This window comes from Apium graveolens, unplaced genomic scaffold, assembly GCF_009905375.1.
Source record: "Apium graveolens cultivar Ventura unplaced genomic scaffold, ASM990537v1 ctg2516, whole genome shotgun sequence".
Classification (NCBI taxonomy): Eukaryota; Viridiplantae; Streptophyta; class Magnoliopsida; order Apiales; family Apiaceae; genus Apium; species Apium graveolens.
The window spans coordinates 56,428-75,187 of NW_027417699.1; the positions used below are offsets into that span (position 1 = coordinate 56,428).

General features: G+C 37.5%; 1 protein-coding gene across 1 annotated transcript; it reads right to left on the minus strand.

Annotated features, from left to right (window-relative positions):
• Positions 1-2,712, minus strand: LOC141700567 (uncharacterized). The gene is made up of 6 exons (XM_074504277.1): positions 2,423-2,712; positions 1,987-2,095; positions 1,498-1,892; positions 951-1,339; positions 697-806; positions 1-594 (listed from the first exon to the last, which is right to left on the minus strand). The coding sequence occupies exons 1-6, from the start codon at positions 2,673-2,675 to the stop codon at positions 180-182; spliced, it is 1,671 nt and encodes a 556-aa protein (XP_074360378.1). The 5' UTR covers positions 2,676-2,712; the 3' UTR covers positions 1-179.
• Between the last annotated feature and the right edge of the window lie 16,048 nt (positions 2,713-18,760).

Genomic DNA, 18,760 nt, shown 5'->3' on the forward strand with positions numbered 1-18,760 from the left:
TAATTAAAAGCATCATCATATGATAAATCGAACGAACAATTCAGCAGACTCTTAAGCTGCAAAAAATAATATTTGTATATTCCCAAATCATGCAACATGCTCTCAAAGTTGTCAAACAAATTGTCTGGTTCCATTGATTCGGTAAACCCTGCTAAGGTGAAGCGATGAAACTCTATATATTAACCATGCTTGGGTCGAATCTCAATCCCCTGCATTATGAATCCCATCTTATTGAGTCCATCTGTCACATCTATCACACTTATTTCCAAATCCTTGTTTTCCCCTCCTTTGTTGAAGTACTCTCCCAACTCAACTTCTAAGCAACCGTCTTTTCTCTCCACTGGAAATTGACTACCAGTTTCTCCAATTATACGGTCTAGATAAACAACCCGCTTGACGCTTTCATCTTCACTACTCCCGGCAGAAGCTTCAAAAGGAGCTCGATTTTCTCCAGGAAAATAATATCCCAAACCATACTCCCATTTGTATACAAGATAAGCTGCATAACTCGTATCTGGTGACAACATGGAAGTCCTTATCTTTCCATGAATTTCTATCCAATCTTCACAGTGAGATTCAAATACTTCGACAAATCTGTGTTTGGACAATATAACACTTATAATATATCAGTCAACATTATTCAGTCTCTACCATAACAAACTTAATAAACAGAGTCCGCCTTTAGTTTTAGATAACCTTGTTTCACGATATGTAGGGTTCCAAAGACCTTCAGGATTCAGTGTAATTGAGAGAGTAGTTATCGTGAAACACTTCTTCCCAGTCCACTTGTCTAAGCAAAAAAAACTCTATACATAGCATAAAATCATGTTGTCATGAGCATACTTATAAATAAGACTCTCAGAGCTACAACCACAATTCAACACCATATAATAAATCGTTGCTGACATACTATTAATTAATCAGAAAGAGTTGAGAGAAAAAAGAATTACCTCAGTGTTGGCATCAATGAGAGGATTACCAGTGAGAAAGAGATACAAATCTTTCTTGGATGCAAAAGAAATATCAGGCAAGAAATCCGCGCGGCACAAATATTGTTGATAATCATTTGGTAAAAGTCTCTCCCAAACTGCATCAGATTCTGCAGCTGACCGAAAACTTTTTGACACAACTGACAGCCTGCACGCATCAACAGGGCTTGTACGGGACACAACTTCTTCCATAAATGCTTGTGCAAACCCTTCGGGTAACTTGCTGAATAGATTAGTGTCATCACCACCCTCTTCTCCTTCTTTTGACATCTCTGTATCTCTTCTTTTATTACTCGTCTCGGAATATGAATGAGAAAGGTGAAAGGACTTGTAGTAGAGGTTAATACTCTCTATATAACACAAACATAAAAAAAATAAATACTTGATAACTAACTTGAATGAAGAATGTCATATGTAATGCATAACAAAACCATTTTCTATCAATAGGCTTTAAGTTCTAAAACAATACCAACTATATAATTAAGAACGTGAAGCAGTTTTTACTTACCTCGCTTGGGTCGGAGCTCCATACCATAGATCTCTATGCCACATTTGGGTTTTCCACTTTTCACTTCTCTAACAGTAATCTCCAGATCCCTGGTCTCTCCGTCATTGTGGAAGTAGTCACCTAACTCAACTTCGAACAGATAATCTATTGGTTCATCTATACGCTTAAGATATTGGCACTCAGACTTGGCAATTATAGGGTCCAAATAGACAAATTTGTTGATGCTTTCTTCCCCGGTGATCCCAACAGAAGTCTCAAAGGGTACGTGAAATCCATAATAAAAGACACTTGTGAAAGTAAAACGAAGGTAAGCGGTGTAAGTTGTATTAGATGACAACTTAGAAGTGCTTACGGTCCCCTTAATTTCAAGCCATACCACGTGACCAAGCCTAAGCCTGAAATTTTGTATGTTTGATCAATGTGAATATATAAACAGTAAAGAAAGAATATAAACAAAAAAGAATTTGTTGTACCTAGAATTTGTTATACCTTATCTTAGGAGGATTCCAGTAATCCGAGTCGAGAAATGTGACAGAGAGATTGTCATTATACATCTCCAACCGCCGTTTCCCAGTCCATTTGTCTAAGAAATAAGAAACTTAATTGCAAGTGGAAGTCAGTAAGGTCCATAACAAATTAACCAAAGTAGGAAAACAGAACATTAGATGAAAGTTTAACAAAATTATGAATCAACTTCAAACTAACAAAGTCTATTGGGTTTAATTTTAGTAGCACAAACCTGAATCTTAGCTGTAATCATAAATAAAAATTAAATAAGTATATGATATCAATTAAATTAAAAAAAAAACAAGATATCAACTATAATAAAACAAACTAAACATGATCGGAGAAATATAAGAGGCATCATCCTTGCAAAAAGCAAATCAAATAAATTAAAATAAGCAAAGAAATAAAATAAACAAACCTTGATTGAAGGAAATGGGGGTCACGGTGAGTAAAATAAAGACAGCCTTTCTAGAATCCCAATCACTACTGAGAGCAGGTTCATGTTCAGTAAGGATGAAAGAATCCCAAACCAAGTCGGAATCAGCAACTGACTGGAACAATTTAGACACACTAGACAGTCTAATGGCATCTACAGGGCTCGTACGTGAAACAACTTGTTGCATGAATTTCTCCCTGAAACCCGCAGGTAATTTCATGAACAAATCACCCATCGATCTCTCATGTCTCTTTGGTAAGGTAAGTTTCTCGTGTATATATTCGGGGGATATTTTGGTATTTTTAAATTCTATTGGATTTTGTAAATTCACATATTATTTTTGACTTTTTATCAATTTAATAAAACCTTTTTGGATTATTTGTTATTTCACTGAATTAACTTTTCGAGATTTTTATAAATTAAAATTATTGAATTTATTTTCTAAATTTGCGTAGTTGAAACAAAATTTACGTAATTAAAATTTGCCAAGTAGGGCTGTCAAAAAAATTCGAAAAATCCGACATTTGTCAGAAAAATCCGCATTCGTATTGTGAACAAAGCGGATATTATCTGTATCTGAAAAAAGCGGATATTATCCGTATTCGAATCCGACGACTTCGGATACGAATACGGATATAGGCATATTCGTATCCGATAATATCTCAATCCGAATAAATGTATCATATTTAAATATTTATATAAATTAAAAATTTTTATATTAAATTTATAGTATGTGTATGTGTATATAAATACACACATATATATATATATATTTAAATATTATATTTATGCAAATTTAATATAATTGTATAAACAGTATTGACATATATAAAAAAAATTATTTGAATTCAACAATTTAAAGATAACAAATATATTAAAAAGATAAATAAAAATTAGTTTTTGAATAAATTAAAATATGATTAAATCTCTTTAACTCTTATTTTATTTTTTTAAAATGAAATTTTAATTTTTATTGTATTTGTTTTTCAAATTTTTTGAATTTTTAATATAAAAATAAATAACATTTACTCGACGGATGAGCTACATATCCACTCGATGGATGAATAACATTTACTCGACGGATGAGCAATATCTACTCGACGGATAAGCAATACATCTACTAGACGGATGAGCAATATCTACTCAACGGATAAGCAATATCCATCAGGAGTAGAGAAGTCGGGAAAGCTACTCGAGAACTCAAAAAGATATCGACAAGTCATTCCTTCACTAGAGAACTCAGAGTTATCGATAAGTCTATGTCCATTTGGAGAACTCAGAGATATCTACAAGTCAAGTGAAGTTATGAAGACTAGAGATCTCGATGAGCTGAAGACCTTTACAAGCCAAACTCATTATGGAGTACTAGAGATCTCGATAATCCTTTATACTTATCGAGATATCAAGTGTTCAAATGAATCAAACTGGAGATCTCGAAGTATAGTCTCAAAGTACAGAATTGCAGATCAGTTTAATATTCAAGATAAACAATCAACAAACAATCCAACCGCTGGATTGACAAGTCTACAAAAAGCAGCTTGAAGAGTGTGCAAGATCAATGGCAAAGATTAACTGACATAGGAAGATTAAAGTAAACACGGGATGCTAAAGATATGTTAAGACAGAAATGGAAGGTTTGCTTTTCTATAAATAGAAATGACAAGTGACAAATTAGAAAAGCTAATAGCATGTTTATTATCCACTGTGTAAACCAGCAGTTAAATGAGCTATAAATTTAACACTGGTCCTCTAGTTAGTGGTAACAATTTAGATCAAAAATTCTTGTAACACTCTCAAGAAGAAGCTGAGCTCTTTAACTTCAAAGAGCTTAGAAATTTTGTAGTAAAGCATCTTGTTAGTCCCTTAACAATATAGCAAGAATTACAGAAGGGGGGGGGTTGAATGGAATTCTTGAACCTTTTTCTCGAAATAAAAATGTTCAACTCGAATATAGATATAAGTGTTTTGATTAGCACAATGCGGAATAGAAACTTAATTGAATCAAAACATAAGTAATTAAAAACAAGAGTCTTTAAAAACTTTCTGGTGGATTTAAACAATTCCACCAGAGATATATATATTATATATCGAGAGAACTCTGTGTGCAAGGATGCTCATAGCTGCTTACAAATTGAACTACTGATAATACAGGGAAATGCTAAAGATTCTGCTTACAAAGATTTCTCTGTTTTTGTATCTCAGCTCACTTGTTTCTATTTGCTACATTCTTGGTTTATATATTACCAAAATTACAAAGTCAAAAAGACTGAATAAATATAAAAACTATCAGTCTTAAGCTTTGCTACTTTTCGTCCTTTATTACCCAGTTAATGGGCTTCCATAGTAGATTTGTATACATCTCGACGGCTGTGCTCAACTTTCACTGTTCAACTGCTGTTTGAATTCTTTATATGATCATCCGTTGGACTTTATGAACATCCGTTGGACTTTATGAATATCCGTTGGATATATGATCATCCATCGACTTTCTGAACATCCGTTGATGGCTTCATTGATCATCCGTCGACTGCTATATTAAACATCTGTTGATAGTCATTAGATCATCCGTCGATGGCTTTGTTAATCATCCGTCGGTAGCTATTTTGGCACTTGACTTCATTTCACTTATGCAGAATTACAAGACATCATTTATATACAATTAATCAATCTATTCTACATATCTAGTTAAAGTCAACATGACTTATAGGCTACTACAGAATCTATACAAAGATGTATACAGAACTGTGCTACAGACTCATTATTATATAAGCTACTCACTCGATGGATAATAAGTCAACATCCGTCGGGACTATAATGAGTTATCCGTCGGGACTATAATTCTTATCCGTCGAGTGCTACATTATTTCACTAAGTAAAATCTACTTAGATGTTTTATTTATGAAATCATCAAGTACACAACATATGCACAACAATCTCCCCCAATTTATGTCTACTGGAATTGTAGGCATAAATTAAGAGATACTTGATGATAACAAAACATCCTAAACATACAGCTTTAAAGACAAGTAGATAATACTGAAAGTGCTTCAAATAATCAAAATGTACAAAGTTTGGCTCACAGTCATTTCAAGATGCTCCTCTAGCCTGAGCAGATTTTTCTAGTTTCTTGAAGGCCTGGATCTTCTTCCAAGCTTCCTGTTGTTTTCATCAATCTGATTTTGGAGCTGCCTGTGGAATTCCAGTTCATCAGATTCTGAGAGATCTAGCTTTTCTTGCATTTTCAAGAGAGTGTCATTGCTCGAAATACTCAATTGAAGAATCTTCTCACACCTTTGTCATCCATAAACTCCATCAGCCAGTAGGGCCTTAGATGCACTCTTCTCCCTGTGTATGGGATGATTAGAGTCTTTGGGAGTGCATCTTAATCTCTAATACTCCTTAGTTCTTCAATCTTCTTCAATACTAGTCTTCTTGCAGTTACGTTGAACCCAAAGTTCTTCTTGAAGGATGAATAAACTTTAATCAGTACATCTTGGCTTTCTTGAAGAATCCTGTGAAGTGGCCACTGAACCTCCCTTCCTCCTTTGTACTTGAACACTAACCTTTCAGGTAGGTTCCTGTATGCATCAATTCCCCTCACTTCATCTAGTTCATCCAGATAAAGATTTAGATATGAAAACTCTTTGATGTCACACAAGTACAAGTAGTCTCCCCTGTTGACTTGGGGTTGAGCTTTAACTACTGATTTGGATTTGAGAGGTGACAGCTTCACTTTCTTGACTGCCCTTGACTTTGTCCTTTTTAGCTTGCTAAGGATTGGTAAACTGAAGTCAGGAATTGGTATGTTATCCCACTCTATTGGCTCATCCTTGGGCACAATAGACTCACCATGAATATTCCTGTAGGGATCCACCACCCTTGTATCTTCAAATACCACAGAGGGCTTTGATGCTTGAGTTGTAGCTGGTGTGGGTACCTTAGGAAATTGATCTTCCAATTCCTTGTCAACAATATCCAGTTTCCTTTTCGTTCTTCTAGCCAATTCTTTCTTCCTTGGGGATTTCTTCTGTTCTTCAATTTGCTTCCTTGATTTAGTGGCTTCAGAAGGTTGAGAGGGAATTTGTTGAGATGAACTTACAGCCTGTAGCTTGGCTAAGATAGCAATCTGCTCTTTCTTTTGTTTAGCCTTCTTTGCATCTAGAGCAGCTTGCTTCTTTTCCTGCTTTAATCTTGCCTTTTCTTCTCTCTTTGCTTGAGCAAATTGAGGATGTCCAGCTATCACACAAATTTCCTTTCCATTTCTGAATATCTTAGCAATTCTTCTTTTTGAAGCTGAATCAGCTGGATCTTTATAGAAAGCAATTGATCTTGACAGAAGCTTCTTTTCAACAGGCTTGGGTGTCTCATACACAGTATCCAAGGGGTTCTTCAAAGATGATTTTGGATAGTTTTCCCCTGGTTTAAGAATTATTTCAGCCTTTGTAGACTTGATGCAGGAAGATTGTCCTCTTTCCAGATAATTCATGCTCATCTCATTCACACTGATTTGCTTGACTTGAGAGTGATGGATGGCTGACTTAACTGGCTCCTTGAAAAGTTCAAACTTTTTCTGTATCTCCTCATCAATCTTCTCCCAGTTGATCAAACTCAACTTTCCTTTCTCAGCAACTTTCAAGTTTGCTGCTACTGCTTTAATTAGATCTATACCATCTGCAACTGGTGGCTTGGAGACAGTAATTGAAGGTACAATTACTTTGCTAATTTGTACTTGAAGTTTCTCCCCCAAACTTGGTCCTTTCTCCCCCTTACTTGGTTCTCTCTCCCCTTTTTGTTATCATCAAGTTGAGGAGTTAGGCCTTGTGCTTTAGCCAGTTGCATGAGAAGACTTGTCTGAGACTTTTGATTTTGAAGAAGGATGGCCACAGAATTCTCAATAACTTGAACTCTATCTTCCAGCTTGGCCAGCTTCTTTTCAGAATCTGATTCTCTCCTCAGTCTCAGTAATAGATCCTGCATGGTACCATATGGCATGACTGAATCCAGCTTCTCAGAATTGTAGGTCTTCAAGTCAGCTATATCCTTTTTGATTTCATCTACACTCAGATTCTGTGTGACTTATTGTAGCTTCATTAGATGTAAAGAATCTAGGTGAGCTTGAAGAACAACCTTGGTACCAGCATTTGAGCTCTTCTGAATGGCCTTTTGGATAGACATGATTTGTTTGACCAAGGATACATTGAATTGTCCAGATGTGGATTCCTTAGTCAAGGCCCATTCAGGTAGATCAGGATTAGAACTTGGGTCTTCATCTCCCCCTAATTTCATGCTTCCATCAAATGAAATAGAGTCATCATCATTAGAATTTACTCCAAATTCTTCAGATGGCTCATCAGCTGTAGGAGGCATTAAATTGACAACAGCTTTATCCCTTTTTAGAGATTCTGAAGTATGCACCAAATTTAATGTCTTTTCTGCCTCCTCATTGCCCTGAGCAGCGAACAATTGATAGGTTGACACAGGATGAGTAAAAGTGTCAGCATCCAAGGAAATGTTATCAATTACAGCCTTGTAATGTTGCTGAAATTGTCTTTCCTTTTCAGCATCATCCACAATCATTGACTCATGAGCAATGGCTGTATCCACCCTTATTACTTCTGTACCTTTTCTCTCATAATCTCTCTTTTGTTGCATCAGGGTCTCACCCTGGCTCCCCACCCTCACACCCTCACCTTCACCTACTAAGGTGGGACTCCTCTCACTCACTTTTGCCAATCCTGAATAAATGGATTGCTGATTTTCACTCTTTTCCTCTCCTTTTGCCTGGGAGCAACCCAGCCTCTCACTCAATACAACCTCCTTTCTCAGTCCTAAGAGTGACTGTACAACCACTAAATCTTCTGCAATTGATATAATTGAAGTTTGGAGTTGTGCAGAGATACTCGACGGATAAGTGATATCCGTCGAGTGAGTGGTAATGCTATCCGACGCATAACTGCTGTTAGGCTTATCCGTCAGGATACAATCACTACTCGACGGATGAGCAATATCCATCATGAGAGTAGAAATGAATGAGGTGGGAAGAGAAATTATTGTTGACTCTGTGTTGATTGAAGATAATTGGGGCACAGATGTCACAATAGTATCTGAAAGAATTGGCAAGTGAGCCAAAAAATCATCTAAAAGATGATGCTCACTTGCACTAGATTTTGGCTCCCCCAACAGAGTTAAAGAAGGGGAATTATGAATTGAAGTGTTTATCATATCCACTTCCAGAGAGTTTGTTGGTGAGTATGGTGTTTCAGATGCTTCTATTATTAGAGATTTTGGCTGTGACTCCACATTTATTGGAGCCACATCAAACTGAATTTGAGAGAGTGCATGGATTGTGTCTTTAGCACCAGTTTGCACTGTATGTGTGCCCTGTGCATCCCCAGAGGTTTTAGATTTCTTCTTTCTTGTGTAAGTTTGGGGTGAGCTTGTGTCCCTAACCCTTTTGGCCTGTGCTCTTGGCTGAGAGCTTTGTTCAATAACTGCATCATTTTGGGAGGATGCAGCTAGAAGTGAGCTTTTATCCTTTTTAAGCACTGCAGTTTGTTGGGAAACTGCAGTGTGGCTAGGCTGGGATTCACTCAACTCTCCATCCTTATTCTTGGAGTTTCTTTGATATTCACCCCTTCCATCACCTGACTTTCCCTCCTTCACACTCCCCTCTTTTGCTTTTGTGGATTTTTCAACTGGCATCTTTTGAGAGATGCCAGAAGGGGTTTTCTTTGATTTAGATTTGGAAATTGTAGAGGGTTTGGAGGCTTTGGTAGGCAACTGTTTGGTCATTGGAACAGTTGCCATAGCTACTCCTGAAGTCAAAGAAATAGTGGAGGTTGGAATAGTTGTAGGGATGGATGAACTTACCTCACTTACCTGAGGTGCCTACATTACAGGAAAATAAAACATTGGCACATCCCAGTGATGGTTGGTTCTGTTCAAATCTACAATGAGTCTTCTCTCTTGAACCCAACAAGCCAGTTTGTTGTTTGGGGTTCTCAAGCACAATCTCTTGACATAGATGGTTAGCCAATAACATGAAAAATCTAGCATAATACACATTATTTCCTCTTTTAGCTAACTCACCTAGTTTAAAACCTAACTCAAATAAGAAAAGGTCACTGAAATTATAAAATTCATCTGTAACTAGCATGTATAGCATGTTAAGAATGGAAATATTCACTGAATCAAAATTACTGACTTTTCCAGAGAAAACTTTAGTAACCACATCACACAAGAAACTTCACTCCTTCCTAAGACCCAATCTCCTAATATCACTTAGTTTAGTAGTAGGAAGTGCATAATGCATGGAATTAAGCATATTGATAATATCAGTGTCATTGTGTGGTGAAGTCACATTATTATCAGGAATTTTGAAACATGCTTTTATCACATCACTATTGATACAGAACTCATTACCTTTGATGGTTAGAGTGATGGTCTTGTCAGCAGAGTTGTAGATAGCAGTGGTCCACATCTCTTCAACAACTTCACAGAAGATTGTGGGTGACTCCAGCATGGCGTAATTTAGCTTGCAATTCTTCACAAAGTCCATCATCTTGTGATAGTCCTCTGATTGCTGAATACCCTTATTGACCAAAGCAGTGAAGTTGTTCTTCTCATAAATGAACCCAGTTTGAGACATAATCTTTACTACAGGTGCCATTGTTAAAGAATGAAAGCTTGAAGAGAAAGAGAATATTTGATTGAGAGAGAATGAAATAAAAGCAGTTGAATTTGAGAATGATAAAATAAAACAATTGAAATGAAATAAGCTTTTATACTATCTCAAAAATAACTGATAAAAATAATAAAGAAAAGTAAATTAACCAATAGAAATTGCCTAAAATAGCCGTTTAAAAGTAAACTGTAAAAATTCCACCCATTATCCGTCGTGTAATGCTTAGAAACTGTAAGTATACTCGATGGATAATGTTCAGGGAATTAACGGCTGAGATTTAGACAATTCGACGGATGAGGATAAACTGATATCCGTCGAGACATAAAGTATTCCAGAAAAATAATTGACTTTTATTAGCAAGTAGTATCGACGGATGACTAAACTCGATGGATAAGGGTCATCCGTCGAGATGCAAATTTTGACTTATCCAAAATTTCATCCAAGACTTAAAAATTAACTAAATTTCTGGCTACATTACAACTTGCAAAATACCTCAAATAAATTTAAGAGTAATTAAGCATACCTAACTCACTTATCAACCTTGAAAAGGTGGATTCATCCAGTGTCTTGGTAAAGATATCTGCAAGTTGCTTTTCACTAGGAACAAAATGTAATTCCACAGTACCATTCATCACATGTTCCCTTATGAAATGGTACTTGATGTCTATGTGCTTTGTCCTTGAATGTTGCACTGGATTTTCAGTGATGGCAATTGCACTTGTGTTATCACAGAAAATAGGAATCCTCTCAACTTCCAAACCATAGTCTAGCAATTGATTTTTCATCCATAAAATCTGTGCACAACAACTGCCAACAGCAATATATTCAGCTTCAGCTGTAGAAGTAGAAACTGAATTTTGCTTTTTACTGAACCAGGACACAAGCTTGTTTCCTAGAAATTGACAAGTTCCTATTGTGCTCTTTCTATCAATTCTACAACCTGCATAATCTGCATCTAAATAACCAGTTAGATCAAAACCAGAATCTCTAGGGTACCAAATGCCAAGTTTTGGTGTTCCATTGAGATATCTGAAAATTCTCTTAATAGCTATCAAGTGAGATTGTCTAGGATCAGCCTAAAATCTAGCACATAAACATGTAGCAAACATTATATCTGGCCTACTAGCTGTTAAGTACAGAAGTGAGCCAACCATGCCTCTGTAACTTGAAATATCCACAGACTTTTCAGTAGTGTTTAATTCAAGCTTAGTTGCAGTGGCCATGGGAGTTTTTGCAGATGTGTAATCCATTAGATCAAACTTCTTTAAAAGATCAAAAATATATTTAGTTTGGCTAATGAATATTCCATCACTAACTTGCTTAACTTGCAAACCAAGAAAGTAAGTTAGTTCTCCCATCATACTCATTTCATACTTACTTTGCATCAATTTGGCAAACTTTTTGCAAAGTTTCTCATCTGTAGAGCCAAAAATAATATCATCTACATAGATTTGAACAAGTATACTAGAGCCATTAACATTTCTGAAAAATAAAGTTTTATCTACAGTACCTCTTGTGAAATGATTTTCCAAAAGGAACTTTGATAAAGTGTCATACCAGGCTCTAGGTGCTTGCTTCAGTCCATAAAGTGCTTTCAGAAGATAATAGACATATTCTGGAAAATTTGGATCTTCAAAACCAGGAGGTTGACTAACATACACTTCTTCCTCCAAATCTCCATTTAGAAAGGCACTTTTGACATCCATTTGATAGACCTTGAAATTGGCATGGGCTGCATAGGCTAAGAAGATTCTGATGGCTTCAAGTCTTGCAATAGGAGCAAAAGTTTCATCAAAATCTATTCCTTCTTGCTAACAATAACCCTTAGCAACCAATCTAGCTTTATTCCTGATTACTATGCCATTTTCATCCATCTTGTTTCTAAATACCCACTTGGTGTCTATTGGATTCTTTCCTTTAGGCTTGGGTACCAGCTTCCATACATTATTCCTTTCAAATTGGTTTAGCTCCTCCTGCATAGCTAAAATCCTATCAGGATCCAACAAAGCTTCTTCTACCTTCTTTGGTTCTTCCTTTGATAGAAAGCTGCTGTATAGACATTCTTCCTGAGTTGCTCTTCTTGTTTGAACTCTAGAAGAAACATCACCAATGATAAGCTCAAAGGGGTGATCTTTTGTCCATTTCCTTTGTTGAGGTAGATTAGCTCTAGATGAAGAGACTTCATGGTTGTCTTGATGTGTGATTGAGTTTTTATTGCTAGAAACTCCCCCTGAGTTTGTGGATCTTTGATTTGAGAAAGGGGTACTTTCTATAGGTGATCTATCTTGACTTCCTGCTCCTCTTGGTAACCTGACGGATGGTGAATTTTGAGTACCGACGGATGAGGCAGGTTGTCTTCTGACGGATAACACAGATTGCCTTCCGACGGATGAAGCATTATGCAACTCGACGGATGTTGAGTTTTGTGCTTCATTGGTGGTAGATTTGTCTGCATTATCCTTAGACACTATTTCTTGATCACTCTCATCATCACTGTCATCATTAACCATCTCCACATTATCGAATTTGAGGCTCTCATGATAATCTCCATCTGTCAGTCCTTCAATCTTTTTATCATCAAACACAACATGTATAGATTCCACAACAATGTTGGTTCTTAGATTGTAGACTCTATATGCTTTACCAACAGCATATCCAACAAAAATTCCTTCATCTGCTTTAGCATCAAACTTCCCATTTTGATCAGTTTGATTTCTCAGGATATAGCATTTGCAGCCAAAGACATGAAGAAAGTTTAGAGTTGGCTTCTTGTTCTTGAACAATTGATAGGGAGTCATGCATCTTGCTTGATTAATCAGAGAAATGTTCTGAGTGTAGCATGCAGTATTTACAGCTTCAGCCCAGAAATATGTTGGTAGTTTAGATTCTTCAAGCATAGTCCTTGCAGCTTCAATAAGTGATCTGTTCTTCCTTTCCACTACTCCATTCTGTTGTGGAGTCCTTGCTGAAAACTCATGCAGAATCCCATTTTCTTTACAAAATGCTCTCATGACAGAATTCTTGAACTTAGTTCCATTATCACTCCTGATTCTTCTAACTTTGAAATCAGGATGATTGTTGACTTGCCTTATGTGATTGATGATGATTTCACTAGCCTCATCTTTAGACTTTAGAAAATGTGTCCAAGAGAACTTTGAGAAATCATCTACAATTACTTGGCAAAATCTTTTCCTTGAGATTAACAATACATTGACTGGTCCAAACAAATCCATGTGAAGCAGTTGCAAAGGCTCTTCAATTGCTAAATCAAGTTTTTTCCTGAATGATGCTTTAATCTGCTTCCTTTTTTGGCAGGCATCACACAGTCCATCCTTTATAAACACCACTAGAGGAATGCCTCTTACTAGTTCTTTCTTTACCAGCTCATTCATGGTCTTGAAGTTTAAATGGGATAGCTTATTGTGCCATAGCCAACTTTCATCCTGACTTGCTTTGCTGAGAAGGCAAGTTACAGATTCTGCTTTGGATGAGTTGAAATCAGCTAGATACACATTTCCTCTTCTCACACCAGAGAACCACTTTGTTTCTTTGATTACTAGTCACAACACATGCTTCTTTGTTGAAGGTTACTGAATTGCCTTTATCACAAAGCTGGCTGATACTCAACAGATTGTGTTTGAGACCATCCAGTAAGGCAACCTCCTCAATGATGACATTGTCCTTTGAAATCAAGCCATATCCCACAGTATAACCCTTGCTGTCATCTTCAAATGTAATACTTGGGCCAGCTCTTTCCTTAAGCTCTGTGAGCAGGGTAGAATCACCAGTCATGTGTCTTGAACAACCACTATCCAAGTACCAAAGATTCCTTCTATTTCCCTGCACACATCAAAATCAAATCAAGTTGATTTTGGCACCCAAGTTTCCTTGGATCCTGCCTTGTTAGCTTTCTTCTTCTATTTCTTAGGTCTTATCTCATTTGACTTAGGAATTTCAGATTCTTCCTTAGTCATTTGGGTTGGACCTTTGAAACCATTTAATTCAACAGAATTATAATGCATATTATGGCTAACAGGAAATGGCATGCTTGGTGTAAACATGTTATTCCAGTAAGGCATGCTAAATGGCATTTGAGGCATACTATATGCAGCATAATATAGATTAGGTGGAAATGACATAGTAGCAAACTGTGCATTCATGTTCTGTGTAGGCATAGCATTAACAGGCATGGGAGGCATGGCATTTATGTTAGGAAATTGAGACTGTACAGACATGGGAGTAGGCATGGCAGATTTGCAATTAATAGACAAATGATTTACACTACCACACTTGACACAGATTTTTCTAGGAGCATATTTATCAGGTGTGTATTTATTGTGTTTGTTAATTCCTACTTTACCATTTGTTAGGGCGAAAACACGCGCTAATATTCACGCAAGTATACGCGTTCGCAGGTAATATAGAATACTTTCTAGTTCGTTCCCACAGAGACTCAGACTAATTATTGTCTAATTAAACTCACTCACCAATGTATGATTACTTCTCAATGTTAAGACACTAACACTTAGAATTGTTGACTAAATATTAACTATAATTAACTACTTAATTAATCACTTAATTAACACTTCAAATTATCAATAATAAAACACTCATAAGATCACAACTTCATTACTACTTCCTTCAATAGTCATTATTATTACCTTTAGCATGTGACAGTGATGATATTAATCGAATAACACAAAACTGATAAAAGCCAACTTTCATTGTACTAATACCATTCTACCAACATCCACAATCAAGATAGAAGTTGAATAGTCATCAATTATGTTGAGTTCCTATATGTCTACAGAAATTGACAACACAACGATTTAAGCACAAGTTATTCCTTTTGATTACATAGGGCAAATAAAACTGTTAGAGTTACCCACTAATCATGCACAACGTACATGAACCTATGCTAGCATGGCAAGTTCTAAATCTCAAGATCCACCGTCGCTTCACAAGAGATTAACACCCTATCTTATATGTTCGCGACGCACATAAGACGAATATGCACAACCAAAACTAGATATCATACAATCATCACACATTAAAGTATTAAACAATTAACTAAAGAATTCCATAATAAATCCGTTGCAACCCGATAATCACGATTAGCCCATAATAGCACTTATCGTCATCATGGGTTCATATGAAATCATGATAAACAAACACAAGAAAATATAACTAAACTAATTATATTAAATCAGAGTACGTCAGAAGAATAAATAGGTTCAAGGTAAGAAAACTAGCATCCAACATTACTACGAAACAAGAATCACAAGAAAATATGCTTCCTCTTCGTTGCTGTGCACTAAACGGTCTTCTTCCTTATCTCCTTTGCTCCTTGCGTAATACCACGATCCTCTCCTTGAAAACATCTCCAAATCTACTTATATAATAGTCCCATAAAACTCAGATTACATAGAAGTGGAAGCCAAACAGAAATAGAAGTCCTAAAATAAATTATTTTTTTCCCCGACCCTGCGCGGCCGCTCAGCATAGCTGAGCGGGCGCTCAGGACCCTTCTGGAAAATTCCTGAGTTTGCTCCGTTCCTTCGCCGTAATCTGCCCATTTCTTCCCTCTCTCAATGATGAACACATGCCAAGGCTTATTCTTGATGATTACTCCCCCGAAATGCAACTAATATCCTGAAACGCATAAACACTAGAAAAACGCATCAAATACACAAAATACTTGATTTCAAGACACCAATTTAAGCCATTTTAAGATGTTCGAAGTGGTATAAAATGCCACTTATCACACCCCCAAACTTGAATCGATGCTTGTCGTCAAGCGTCACAGACTCAAAAATAAATCAAAACATGCATGAATGCAATCTATATGAAAATGCAGCGATCCCCCTTACTACGAATAAACCAACCAAATTGCAACATCTCAACAAATGCAGTTAGACACTAAAGATTAAAAAAAACTCATGCAAACGGACATACAGCCAGAAACGTGGTGTGTGCAAATGCTTAACAGATATGCTTCGGAACTAGACCAATTATTATGACTCGACTATCCTCAAAACAATCACATGATTATACAAAGAATAAAAATTCTAGGCACAAAGTGATATACAACACTACAAGAATTCTGGAGCTTATTACGGAATCATGCTTTTTATTCACAACACAAATGCTTATTTGACCGTGCAATGAGTGAGGTCCACAAAAGACTTATACAATGGTATCCATGTAACGAGCGTTAGGTTAGCGGATCCCAGACTCTAAAAGCCTTAGGTCACTAGGCACAAGGTCCCTTAAGAACTTAATAACTCGAATAGAAAAGAGCCCACTCTTGATCAATTATGCATAAACACCAAATTTTTTTTTTTATGAAAATTCTGAGCAAGTGCGTTTCGCTCCATCTTGCTCAACCCTAGACTACTCGCACAACATGCGAGCCGGCTACTAGCCATTTGACGCCTAGCCACAACTAGCAACAAATTCCATTTTTTTACTCCAATTTTTTTTCTTTTTCATGCCTTTATCACTAAGAGCCTATTATCGAATTCTAAGCATAATAAATAGATTGACCTCGAAAACAATCAAATCATAACAACAATCTAGCCCTTACGCATTCTCTAAGACTTAGTGGAATTACAAGTGCTTCTAGCATGCATATCAACCTACACGACTTAATATCACTTTAATGCTATCACTACACTCGCATCAATATCACAATTCAGTTAATAAATCATCGCAAAAGGGATCATGGTAAATGCATGAGCTACATGACATGATAAATAATTAAAGCTATATATAAAAAAAACTATATGGTATAAATTATGCAACTATATGAACTAAACTATCATGAATATGCAGCTATATGACACACACACAGTATTCCTTAACTACCACCCCCAAACTTAAAATCTTCACTGTCCTCAGTGAAGGTAGTAGAAAGGAACTCAGGGTATACCTACTCGAAGTCATCATCATCATTACCCTCAGTGGGTGGAGTATCAGGCGGCGGGTATGCAGAGTCCTCACCAAAAACTGGCCACTGGATATCAGCTCCAAGGCCCCGAAAAGCAGTCCCTAACGCAAGGGTGAGCTCCTGAGCAAACCTGCTCTGCGTCTCGTACATGGCATCCATCCGCCGTGAAAGACTCCTATACTGGGTATCAGCCATCCCCGCACCCTCCTGAGCTCTCGAAGAACCACCCTCATCACGCCCAGGCCTAGCCATAGTAGCACCTCGTGCTGGACGCCCTCCTGGAAGACGATAACCCAGCCCATGCTCCTCAGGCTCACCACCGGTGAGTTCCAGAATCAATCGGAGCTGCCGGCAACTGCAACTGCTCATGAGCCGGCCAGTTCACTCCTACTGCTCGGCACAGCTTCGTAACCGTGAATGCATAAAGGATGTTCATATGCTTAGCTCCCCTCAAAAACTTCAGAATTCCTTGGTAGATAAACTCACCAAGGTCCATATAGTAATCCTCATGAAGAATTCCCCACAACAACTGTGCTCTCTCAACTGTGACCTCGTGTGCATGCGAAGAAGGCAAAATATTAGCACAAATAAATGCATTCCATGCACGGGCATACCTGTTCATAGCGATTGCCGAGAAGTGACGATATTCATTAGTGCCGGTCTTGAAGGTCCACACTGTGCCCGGCCTACATAGAGTCGCACAAATCAAATCCAAGTCAAAATCCTCAGCAGTCTTCTCATTCTAGTTCTCCTCATCGGGCTTCCTCTCTCGCTGTCCAATCACTTGGCGAATCACCGCAGGGTGATAATCAACCGTCAACCCTCGGACCACAGAAAACCCATTCTTTTCGGCCTTCGCGTTCGCATAGAACTCGCGAACCACGCTCATCGGTACTGCTTCGGGCGACTCACAAAAAGCTATCCACCCCTTTTCTGCAATCATGGGTAGCAACTCACCATCCCTCCCCGATGGTAAAAACCCTCTCTCCTTCAGAATCGGCTTCCCCAAAAGCCTAGTGTACTCCTCCTCCCCAGCTCTGTCAGTCAACCGAGGCCTTGCAGCAGTACCCCTTGATGAATCAGTAGTAGGGACTGTGCTGCTGCTATCGATAGTCCGTGCTCTCTTGGGTGCCATTGATTCTCCAATAAAAGTGTGTAAGAACTGAGTTTTGGTGCTTGGGAGAGAGTTTAAGTGTAGGAAGTTTGTGGGAGATATGTAGGATATGTGTATGTATATATAGGGTGTGGAATAGGTTAAATTAGATTAGGGTTTGAGGATTAAGGGTTAAAATGATGGGGTCGTGGGAACAAATCGTGGGTTTATGGGCTACAATTGGTTTTTTTCTTTTTTTTTTCTTTTTTTTTATGAACTAAAAAAATTTCTGGTAGTCGACCCCTGAGCGGTCGCTCAGCAAAGCTGAGCGGGCGCTCAGGGGGTCACTGGAATTTTTTTTTTCAGCCCCGATTTTCTGATTTTTTTGTGTTTTTGGATAGGTTATTAACTTCTAAGGGTTCCTGTAACAACAATTCATGGGTTGCCTCCCACGCAGCGCTTCTTTTTCGTCATTAGCTTGACGTTGCGTATCCTTCTCAAGTAGTCAACAAAATGGCGCTAGCCACCTCTCGGTTTGCCATGTCCCCATAGTAGTGCTTCAAACGCTGACCGTTAACCTTGAATGCTTGGTCC